This window comes from Anser brachyrhynchus (assembly GCF_964034855.1).
Source record: "Anser brachyrhynchus genome assembly, chromosome: 1".
NCBI lineage: Eukaryota > Metazoa > Chordata > Aves > Anseriformes > Anatidae > Anser > Anser brachyrhynchus.
Window position 1 is genome coordinate 140,009,552 of NC_137694.1, and position 12,532 is coordinate 140,022,083.

Consider the following 12,532-nt stretch of genomic DNA (forward strand, 5'->3'; position numbering starts at 1 on the left):
TTTCTCAAAAATAAAATTAAAACAATACACAGCTGTTGAAATGTTCTCTGTTATGGGGAACTGAATTTTTGAGTAGATAACTTTGCACAGACCAAAGAACATTAATTCATCTCCTTGCATTGGTTGTAAGAAAGACCATTTTTAGGGAATTTTGTGTCTACGGAATATAGTGAACTGGAAATGCAACACTTGAAGAGACACTGTATCCATCTTGCTCATCAATTCTCTGAAACTTTTGAGGGAGAGGAAACTTATCACCATGTCAAATGGACTGCCAACAGCTGGTGACATCCCTACCTGTCAGAGCTGGAATGTAAGCAGCATCATTACCCAGGCTATTTGAGGAAAATATATCTGAGGTTGGAAGCAAAATGGTAACAGAATAAAATACATCTATGTGCAGTGACATCCTTACACCCATGTAGCTTAGTGTTAGCCGAAAAACACTTATTTTCCTAGTTTAGCTACTTAGTCTCACACTGCTCATGTAAATCAGTTGAGTTCTAACATGAAAACTAGACTTCACTAAAGTCAAATAATTGGTGCTGAATATGATTTAAAAATAAAGAAAAAGGCCCAAATCTTGAATTAAATCTTGAATTCATCCTCTGAATTTCAGTGCCAGAACTATGTGCTGGTGTATTTTCTGATACTTGAACTGCATCATACCTCTGTCTGCTGTTACTACTTGGTGATCCCTGTAGCTGTATGCGTCACACCTCAGTGTGGAAATGGCAAGCTACTGGTTCCATGACCACCTGTTAATGATACTAAATGCTGCTTTCGCATGCTATTTATGTCAGCTGCATGTGAAATATTTCTTCAATTTCTCCACTGGGCCTCACAAGATTAGCTTTCCTTCTGAGTGAAGTTAGGTGTTAGTGCCTCTTGATTGCTTTTGCACTCCTCTGTTACCAAAATGTTTTATAAACTCTTGTGACGCATTCAAAATGACAACGAACACCAACAGCCTGTAGGTGTTAATGTGTGCTGGGCTGGTGTATGCTTGTGCTGTAGTGTACTGGTTCTTCCAGTGATGGAGATAACATTCCCGTTTCCGAGGGAAAGGGAATTTTGGAAAGCTTAATTGAGGCAGTTTTACATCTGTAGTCAAGAAGTTGTGTAATAATTGGAGGCCTTCAGCAAGCCAGCTTTCCTAACAGGATCAATTTTCTAATTTTATTTTGTTTGGAGATGAATTAATATCACAGAGGGAGACATGATATCTGCTTTTACAAAATAACTCTACATCAGGTACACAACTTTATTCCCTTTTTGGGGGGGAAAAATAAATTTGCTGCGGGGGGGTGGGGTGGAATGGAAGTGTCATTCTGAGTGTAGTTAATAGCTATGCTTGATGTTAGTTTGGTGTAATGCCAGCATTTAAGACAGAATGAAAGTATCTAAGCTGCCCATCGAGACTGGCTTGTTAAGGTGAGAGATTCTCCTAGACAGTCTGTCGCTAATGGATTGCCAGGTCCTCAGCTCTAGCCATGCAGAGAAAGCCAAAAGCAAACGAGAAGTTTTCTGCCACTTGGGCAATGGAGACTCCTGGTGTGAGCTTAAAATGTATTGGCTACACTGTGGCAGCAACTTCTGTACCTGCTGGTGGCTGGTCATAAATTTATGGAAGTGTGTACTGTTTCTGTAGCAAAGCCAATATGGTGCACATTTGTTACAGCTTACTTGCACGCATGATTTAAGAGTCTACATGTCAGTACCCTCTGCAGATAAATCCTGACCCAACAATTCAGGCACTGGAGAGTTCTGATTTACTTTTTTTTCCAGCCTTTGGAATGAAAATTTCACAAGCCTTTTCTCCATTTTAATTTTCTCCACTTTAACATACTTCTCTTACCTTTATAATCACTTACACTACCTAATATAGGAGGTGTGCTCTGACTGTCGACAGCAGTATTCTGTATCCTAGAAAGCCTGTAACAGTTTGGCACATTTCTGTATTAAAAAAAAAAATAGCCTTCAACTTCTACAGGATCAGAGGAATGTGCAATTGTTTTCACAATTGTCCAAATCAGAAGTTGCTGGGGCATTGCCAGACAAAAAGTTAACAGAATACTTACTACACTAATGACTCCACAGCTCAGTAACAAGGCTGAGCAGGCTAATATTTTTCTTGTTTCAGTGGATTTTTTTCTAAGCTCAATTGCACTGAGTGACTGAAAGTTGTTTTGTTGCAAACATAGAAGGCTGCAGAGCTTATGAATTAAGTGGATGTCTGTCTTAGCCCTATTTGCTACTTCTGATGCTGAACTGATGGCCTGTCCTGACAAGGGCTGTTTTCCATAGACAAATGCTAGAATTGCCTGAGGTAACTGGCTGTCAGTTTTTCCCCATTAAAATGATGTTTAGGCAGTCATGACTCCTGTGCAGGTAGTGAGTCCCAGTGTGATCCATTGGCTGTGTACAATCACAATGATTATGTACTAGGAGGCTCTTACTAGCTAGTCTCCTGAAACAGAACATCCTGGTAAGGAACAGGAATATGGATTTAACCTATGATCAAAGTATTTTCTGAGAAAGCTGCAACTATATGCAGAACTTTGTATATTACTGGCTTGGATGCTTGTTTTAATATAGCTCATAAAATGGAGGCTGTCTGACAACAACTCACAGGCAGTGACTAATATTTTTGTACCCCTTCTATCTTGGCACAAAATGTAGTAGATGTTGCTTTTCATTAGGTATTTTTTCTGAAATTTACTTTTCTGTTTTATAATCTGTACCATTTTCATTTCCTGAATTAGCAGAGGAAGCAAAATGTATTTCCACTGGTCAGCAACAGCAAACTGTTAAAGGATCGTACCTCTAAAGGCTCTGGTAAAAGCTCTGTCAGCAAATAAAGCAGGTTACTTGTGGACATATAAGATGCAAACTTCTCCTGGGTACATGTTTTTTTGGGGGGGAATGTAATTGCCTCTTCCTTTTCCATTCCACCTGTACCCCACCTCAAGGCATTTCTAAATAAATCGTGGAAATCATGGAACTCTAACTGCATAAGTGGAAACTTTTAATGCTGGAGTTCTATGTAATTAAAGTGGGGGGGGACAACAAAATACATGTAGTTGTATTTTAAGGTCTTTCTACAGCAATAATGTATTTGCAGTAGAGTATTTCAGTTCCCAGCAGGACTGCATTATTTGTCTATTTCAGCTATACCAGCTTGCATGTTCATTGCATGCTACTCACTACTCGTGTGTGGAATACAGCTCATCTGTGGTGATGTGCTTTTAGTTGAATGTGTCTTTAATTTTAATGCAAAAGATGGTATGTATGGAATGGATCTTGTACTTTAAGTGGAAACCTTTTCTGGATAGCACTACCTACCACCTCCTCCTACGTGAGAATTAACACACTATCCCAAATAGCTTTGTGTAGAAGGTCCAGACTTTTGCATGCTCTGCTCTGCAGAAAGACTTGAACATGGATTCAATTTGGTGGCTTACTTGTGGGGCTCACTTTGGCTGCCTACATGTGGCTTGCTTAATTCAAAGGGGAAACAAATTACTCATTTCAAAACTTTCTGATAGTCACAAGAACTAATTCTTTAAGCTTTAGCAAGACTTAAGACTATGTAACGAAAGACTTAAGACTATGTAACAGTATTGTTTGCCACAGCAATTTCACTCAAACTTCTTTCCCTGGCTATTACGTGACTAAGAATAACTAGCTGAACTACCTGTTACTCTGCTGTTCTGACCCTGAAAATGAGAGGAGAAATTTCCTTCAGGTAGCAAGCAAGTGACAAAATCCTTTTGATTTTTTCCTTCAAAATCAGAGGTTAGCAGACAAGCATTATTTCAGTGACAAAATAGACCTGATTCTAGCTTGTTAAGAAGCTGAATTTTCCAATATTAATTTGTAAAATGAATGTAAATTGATATCTCTGCAACTCGATAGCCAGCAATATTCTAGGATTGATACTTTGCTGGTGAAGTTGGTATTTGCTATTAACGTGGACCATATTAGTAGTTCATTACTGCACTAGAAATACAGTAGAACTTGATGCTGAGTATTTTTGGGGAAAAAAAAAACATACAAATCAACCAACTCTTCTGATCTTTCTATTTATATTTTGACCATCAGGTGATGAATCAGTAAGGGTTTTGTCTGACCTAGTGGATGGAAGAGAGATCAGACCAGTTAGGTTCACCAACTGCTTTGTCTCTAACTGACAGTAACAGGGTCTGCACTCTGAACTGCTGACCTCTGAACACAATGAGGCCGACAGAGTTGAACCAAACATCATGTTTGGTTATCTATCCCTAGAGCTGTTTTTATATGTTTGTAGCAAGTAAGAAAATTAATATATATCTTTAGGTCATGGAACTCTAGCTCTAATTTCATACTTGTGTGAGTAGCAGTGCAAGTCTAGGGCCTTCCTTAAACTTCATTTTACTGGTGTCAATTTCAGAAACACCAGGACACTTTAATTCTGCCGAAATAGGACTGTGATATATGGCTTGGTCCCTAGAATAAAGTTGTTTTTAAAATTGGGGATTATCATTGTCACTGAATGACAAGACCAAGAGACCTTAGATTCTTGTACAAAAACAGGCTTGAGAGTAAACTGCCAAGAACATGCATAAGTCAGATGAGAACGATAGGTAGTCTGTGGAAAATTAGATGAGGCATGATGTTGCACACCAGCAGGAGACACCCAACGTATTGGTCTGGGCAGAATTTAGCAAGGCAAATACAGACCGCACTGGAGGGGCTGCTGAACAGTTGCTCCCTTGTGTTGATTGAGGTGATACGTATGTATAAAATCAGAAACAGTGTAATTTAAAGTACTTTTTTCCTTCTAATAGTACATGGCTAGAACTTCATGGAAAGTTGCATTCCTTTTCTCATTTCCTCCCACTCATTGTAGCACCAATTTCAAGTGACTACAGGCCAAACTGGATCAGAGAACTGACCTGTTTTAAGCCTGAAAGCAAAAGCAAGCCAGTTCAAAACTATAAGGGCTAAAATTAATAGATGTTTATCTCTTACTGTGGAAAGGAAAGAAAAGCATGTATGATATAATTAGTTTCTATAGCACATCCAGAAACAGCTGCCAAATAATAACTGAAGGATAGGAAGCAACTGGGACTGAAAAAACATGTGTTGCCAGAGGACTTGTGCATACATACCCTGGCATCTGTTTTTGGCACAGGCTCATTCTCTGTAGGTGTGTCTCTGAGCTTGACCATGTATGTCTTAACTTTCTGATTATGCTTGGCAAGATCAATCACAGTCTTAGTGTAGTTCTAAGGGTAATGTAAACTTCTTTCAACATTGCCACAGTATTCCTCTAACCTTCCTCAGGTTAGCACCAGAACCATGTTGCTTCTAAGTGGAATCAACTGTGGGAGACTGGATGAGAATAAGTAGTTTAACATTGCTTCTCAGCTGCCTCGGTGACCTGAGGCAATTCCCCAGGCTGCGGCACTGCCACTGGTACTGATGCAAAGGTCAGTAAACCCAAGCAAGATAAGGGAGTGGGGGAAGATGCAGGTGTACTGTGGTTTGGCTTGCTTTATGCTATGCTGTGAAACTTCGTTAGTAAGCTTTCAGACTAAATTACTGTTTTCAAGTTATTTTTCAGGGTAATAACTAGATTTTACAGAAAGTCTGTCTGGACAAATAATTTTGAAAGCTTTAAATTGTCAAAGGATTCTCTTGTTAAGCATATGAAGCTGAATGGGAAATGATGCAGTCAGTGAACTCTTGCAGTAATAAATCTGTCTTTCTAGTTTGGCTAGAAGGAAGATATCTAAGAGCTTACAGAGAACAAGGGAAAAACATCATTTCTTTGAGTTAGATAATTGGAAATCTGAATGTCTACCACAAGGTCAAGCAAGCTTATGTTACAGAAGTTTTTCTTGTCCTGAGGATAGCTGTAGAATTAAGCTTGCTTACCTATCCTGAAGCAGATCTTTGAAGGAACTTTAACATGCTAAAACCTTTGGGATTTTGGAATAGACTTTCTAAAATATTTTTTTCCTTGCAGATAAGTGAATAATTTTCTAGGTATTAGTAGCATGAATCTTTAACCTGGTGTTCTCAGGATTTAAGCTTTATAAAAGTTACCGTGTCACTTATTTATCTAGAAGAAGTGTTGACTTTCACTGTACAATCAAATAGATAGTAACTCAAATATTTCTGAGACTTTATTGGTCAGACTTGAATGGCTATAAAAAAGAATGGGGAGGCAGGAAGGCTGATTGGGTACTCCTTTTGTACCTGCTTACTGGTCATGTTTTCTTAGATTCACAAGTAACATGTAACTTTGATAGATAATAGGACATAAAATTCAGTTGATTCCTACAGAATACACTAATTAAATCATTAAGTTTATGCTACAATATTTCTTGTTTTGTTTAGAACTTTAAAATTCACGTGCTAAACGGCATTTATGTCTCTTTACTACCACCTTACTGTCTCTTGGGTCTCCATGTTAACTTTTTTATTTTCTATTGTATCAGTTAAAGAAGGGAACTTCATGCAGCATCTGGTTTTCCTGGTGGGTGACTCATAATATCTCTAAGTGGGTGTTTGCAGGGATGTTAGACTTTAAACAACCAAATAGTATGTAGAATAGCTTTTTGGGTTATTATGCACTTTGATATGCCCAGGTAGTATTTGCAAAAAATGTGATATGCAAGAGCAGAGGACTCAGTCAATGGAAAAACTAGAATCATTTATGCATAGCATGCTTGAAAAGTATTGTAATATTCTCCTGTTTTTTTGGTAACATCCCTAGTTTAATAGTCAGGAGTTGAACCAAACGTTTACCTGTTGGAGAGGGGAAAACATCTTTTTTTAGTACAAAATATTTTTTTCAGTACATAATGCCACTTTGTTTGGAATTATGTGCCATAACTTAATGTGCAATTGTACATAAATGCAAGGTAGAATTTTTGGAGGGAGGTCCTATTGTCTTGACCCTGTTGTGTATGTTCCATTGACTTTTCTAGTCTGGAAGTCTTTGTGGCAGCTCATGTTAAATAGTACAGCAAGAGCTAAATGCTATCTCTGAAAACACATTTTGAATGTTTCCAGAGAAACTGGTATAACAGGTGTTAGTGTCTGTCAAATGCTAGAAAGCATAAAAGGTTTTGTATGAAGCTATCTTTTTCTGTAGTCTTGTTAAAACAATGCAAGTACCAAATCAGTTCAGTGACTTTGTGTCATAATCAGCAACGTCTTTAAAATACATTTATAAACATATTTACCATGTTCATTTTTCCACAAAGGCCTTTTTAAGTGATGTTTCACTTACTTGTCTTTGAATGTGAAGCCCATCTGTGAAGTTCTGTACTTACCTGCAGATGGAGACAGACTTGACTGAGTGTACAGTGTTAAAATATCTGGGAACAAATGCCCCTTTCCTTCGTGTTTCAGGAAGACATCTTGTCATTGCAGGACTCTTTCATTCATTAAGTGGGGAGAGGGAAAATCACAGTGGGGCTTTTAAAATGAGGTATCTTCATTTTTGTTTAGAACCAAGTTAACTGCTGAGTGTAACTCACCTGTTGGCAGATGTAAGAAGGCAAATAAGACTGAACTTCTCTCATTGGGGTGAGGGGTGGGGTGTCTGTGTTCTCTGGTCCAATTACTACTATATTGCTCTACTGTAATTCTAATAATTTACTTTCCATCCACTGGTAACAGTTGGTAAAGGGTCTAGAGAGCAGCAAAATAAAATAGAAAGTTGCCCTTTGAACAATGACCCCACTGGGATATATATTTCAGCTTCCTTTGTAAAAGTGAAGGCAAATGTGTTGGATAACTGGACAATCCTTATTAGTTTGGAAATGAAAACTGATTGTGTTAAGAGTTTTTCATGAATTCTTTATAGACAAATCTAACAAACTTGTTGACGTTTCTATAAACAAGGAATTTTCAGGGAACCATCACTTTTCATCTTTTAGCAAAAAAACTTAAACTGCAATTGCAACTTACAATACAATTACAAGTTCAGGACTTCACATATACTTATTGCCAAGGCCAATGCACCATTCAGTCCTAACAATTCAGCATGCATCTGCTTGGATGAGCTATTTACGAGCTCATACAGTCAATATCCCTAACTCCAAGTATGTTGGGTTTTGTGCCTTGCCAAGTTTCAGTGGAACTCATCTCTTAACCAAGCAAGTTTCTTTTGGCAGTTTAGCTTGCCAGTACTAGACTAGTATTAAAGGGTTTAAGAAAATGTAGGTCAGTTTTTGTAAACACTAAACTGACCACTGAAGTGGCATAGTTGTCTCAAATGAGTAATGAACTGCTGTTGCGGACTTTCAATTCAAAGTTTTGCCACTAGCAGACTTCTGCCATTTCTTATTAAGGAAAAAATCCCATGGTTAGTTTTAATTCATTTTAGAAGAGCTTAATCCCCCACAATTAAGCATTTTGACTGCCCTGAAATAAGTTCTTTACCAGCTATACAACACATCCACAGAAGGATCTAGCTGAAATTCTAGAGAGCAGTGGCACTCCGAGCCCGTCACACATCCCCTCATTAAAGTGCAAACAGCAGAGGAGCCTCAGCTGTACTGGAAGCCTTTCGTTTGTCGGCAGAGTTGAAGCTGAGAGAAGAGAAGAGTCCCTGGCCCTTCTTGGGAAGGCAAGGAGAGGGAGGAGGTGTAATTCGAACTCTGCAGTGCATTAGTTGGAGCTGCTCATTTCGGATGACCAGTTTCTTTCTTTGGCGCAGGCTTTTATCCCTGTGTTGACTGATGCTAACAGTGCAATTTGATTGTCCAGCTGGAAGTTGCTTGTGGTGTTTAAGAAGCATCAGTGTGCTCAAAACATCCCCATGGCAGATACGGTGGGAGAGCTGTGCTCTGAGCTGGCTGCTGGAGAGCACAGGGAATATTCAGGGTCACTTTGCATTGCACCCGAGATAGTATTCTCACTAGATGCCTGTATGTAAGCACCAAATTAATCCATCAGAAGGGCAGGTCTTATATTTTCTGAAGCAAATGAAACATCTTTGTTTTTTTCTCTCGCCTAATTTGAGGAACCAGCATGTAGAAACAGGTAACATCCTTCATGATAAGGAGAAGGGTTTTGTGTTAAAGTGAGAGTTTGTATTCTATACTTGAATGGAACAAATATACTGTTTTACAGATTAAATGTTAGATAACTTTATGCTAAGCTTGCTGAATTCAACGTAAGGCCTAGATGTAACATCTTTACTTTAAAGAAAAATCAATTTTCTTCACATATGTCTGTCTTCAGTTCTGAATCTGTTGCTTAGCTTCTTCCTCAGGATCACTATCTGGAACATATTTATGACAGACAAAAAGATGAAAAATAAACAAAAAGCCTCTATTGTGTAACTCTCTTAAATAACACCCGAGAAGAGCTATTCTAGTAGGTGTAACTTCACTACAGATCCTGAATTGAGATTTCCACACGTGTTTAAGAACAGCTTTTGACCTGGACTAATGGAAATCATTTATTTTGTAGTCTGAGGTACCTGAAGTAAATGAGTACTTTCTGAAAAATATTTACAGTGAAATAGTTCTGTGGACCGCCTTTCTCTTTCTCCTGGGACCTTTTCCAATACAGTTCTCCCTCTGACCCTACTTTTGCTTTTAAAAGAAAACTTTCCCTTTGTTCTGAGGCTCTAAGTTTTCTTAGCTGTTGATTTTGAAGTGCCATGTCTGTCTGTGCTAGGTTTTCTTTAATAACTGTTTTACCTCACGTTGCCTGAAATGTGAAGTAGTCTGTAATTACCACGTGTCCTCTGAGCTGGGGCCTCACTCACCAGCATGTTAATGCCTGCTCCTTCGTGGTGAGTGGAGCAACTCACTTGGAGCAGCTGGCCAGGCAGCTGGGGAAAGGGGGAAATAAGGTAACTTTGCTCTTTGCAACAAACGTGAGACTTCGGTTCTGTTAAATAAAAGATCATTTGACTGCCAGTGCTCAAAAGCATGCTATAGCTAGCATGCTTTTGTGTGGTACCAGCCTGAGGAGCAGGTCTTTGATCTGTCTAGGGTAACTGCTAGGGCCCTGCTAAAATGCTGATGTGTAGCACTGGGTTTCTAGAACTAAACAAGGTATTAACCCAATTACATATGTTATTTGTAGTGCTGATGGTAATATTACTTTGAAGGTAAAAATCTTGCTGTCTTTGTTCTTTCCCAAAGTTTTTGGAGTCTACAGGTGGAAGGGTTTTTTAGTACCCCCATGGCACTTCTGTTGCGAACTGAGGCCTCGTTAGCTGAGCCTCTAAGCTAATGTTGAGGTGTCAGAAATTCTAATTTATAGGTTTCTTAGAAAATGATAGGCAGCAACTGACTCTAGGCATCAGTTTCAAGGTAACTTTTTCCTCTAGGAAATAGGAGTTGTAACTCAGTTGAGGGACTTCTGCAGCTGGGAGCATGATCAGTGGCTCAAAGTCAAGGAGAGGAAAGAAAGGTTAATTCAGGCTGTTTTAGCACAGGTAGTATTGCAGCAAAGGCTCCTAGATTGGAACCCAGAAAACTAAAAACTGCTCTCTGTAAGTACCTATCTCTTTCACTGACATAAGGAAGGGTATCTGTACAGGCCCTTTGCAAGATGGTAAGAAGTAAAATGAGGGTTCTTTGGTTTGTTTTTTCTTCAACTCTGGTTGGAAATGAGATGTAATTCTGGATTTTGAGCATATTTACACTACAATAAGCCATCATATAGCAGTAAACATTGTTTCTACATTTGGGTAGTGGCCTTGGGATGAAAGACTTCATGTTTAACCACTAACATTAAGTTGCCGCAATTCTATTTTTACCTTGCTTGCTATCTTGGTTTCTCTGTGTTATTGGACTTTTTTTTTTGAGACTAAGTACAAGGTGAATTCATCTTTACCTAGGCTAAGTGTGTTTAAATAACTTCTCTTGTTACTGGTCATTTATTTTTCAGTAATATGCTATATCAGAAATTTCTTGAGAAACAGACTTCAAAGCACTCATGCCATAATTGCATACAGTGTACCAAAAAAACACTAAGAATCACTTCCTTTATGAAACTGAACGCTTTTTAGGAACAAAAACACCAAGCATCTTCTCTGTAATTAACAGGATGGTAGTTTGCAACAAAGTTGTCATGCTTATTTCAACAGTTTGAAGCTGTAAAACTAGAAATACTTCAAAAGCAGATTCTTTCATGACCTGTCTGTTAAACTAGAAGTTGAAGTTTTTCTTCTGAAACTGATAACATAACACAAGTGTTTCAGATGTCTCCAAGAAGCTGTCTGGTGTATTATTCTTGAAACTTGATAGGTTGAAGACTGAAATTGTTTTTATTAAATTTTAACATACCAGAAATCTTCCTAAATGACAGTTTTTGGAAACACTCATGAATTTTTCCAACATGCTCTCATTCTTAAATAGCTTATTCAGCCTGTCATCAGAAATCTTTTTGAAGGTCTGTTGTAACAGATAATACCAAGAGAATCAAGTCATCTGAGGATGCCTATTATACATGATTTCATTGTACCTGGCTGTCAAATGTATATTTATCTATCTAGGTTCAGGCGAAGAAAGAAGAAACTTTGCCACCATCGCTTAGTCAAACCATTCCAACTTTCTATTTTCCTCGAGGATGTCCTAAGGAAAAAGTGAATATAGATGCTGTGATTGCCAAAATTGAGAGAACTTTCTCTCAGTTTCCGAATGAGAGGGCAACTTTAGACGACATGGGGAAAGTTGCAAAGGTGAGAATTTGCTGGCTGGCTTCTTTCAATACTGTACACCTATGGAAAGGAAACAGGAATTTTGTGCTTTTTCTTGCATTATGGGTTTTCATTTCCAGCAAGGTAGTGCTAGTAAGACAGCATACCTGCTGATGTTGATAGCACAGTTATGAGTGGAAAGCTTTGCATTAAGTCTGTCTTAAAACTTACATTATTCTTAGAAAATGTAACAAACCACAGAACAAAATGTGTTCTTTGTTGACCCATAGACTTAAGACAAAAGCCACTCTTGGTATGCACTTTGATTTTTAGGCCTCTACAAAATTAGTCATGTGGTGGAAAGTGTTCCTATCATTGGTATAAAATCTTCCGAGTGCTGTTTTTCTTAAAGCACTGTCATGAACATCCACTGTAAAGATGCTGAAACACAGAATCATTTGGTAATTTGAAATTATAACTCTTTAGTCAGTCGTGAAGAGTTAAAGTTACTGTAGAGTAACAAAATACCAGGCTTACAAAGCAGCTAAGATTTGTAAATTTTGTAGTACACAATAAGCTAGTTAAACTTAAATTTCTAATCAGTGCTTGAAGTATCAGTGCAAGTCATGGTCTTTGTCATGAGTCTTAGGTTCTCATCCCTGTTCCTGTCACTTTGCATTTCAAGTCCAGGGCCTAGAAGAATAGAAGCAGGCTCTTCTCCAGAGCAGGATTAGGGGTTGAGGAGCTCCTAGCCTACCTCACCAGAAGAGTTTAACTGCTAAGCTGAACGGTAGGATTCCCTCCTTCCACAGCTCCTTTCCAACTAGAAGGGGTGCTCCAGCAAGTGAGCTGGAAGGGTCCAGTCAGCTA

The 12,532-nt window shown here is 38.5% G+C and overlaps 1 protein-coding gene across 5 annotated transcripts in view; it reads left to right on the top strand.

Annotated features, from left to right (window-relative positions):
* PPP2R3B (protein phosphatase 2 regulatory subunit B''beta) overlaps nt 1-12,532 on the top strand; it is a 51,350-nt gene that overhangs the window by 18,763 nt on the left and 20,055 nt on the right. For all 5 annotated transcript variants that reach the window (XM_080585082.1, XM_080585084.1, XM_080585081.1 and 2 more), the window contains one exon: nt 11,519-11,704. In XM_080585082.1, coding sequence (XP_080441208.1) covers nt 11,519-11,704 — 186 coding nt within the window. The remainder of the gene's footprint in view (nt 1-11,518; nt 11,705-12,532) is intronic.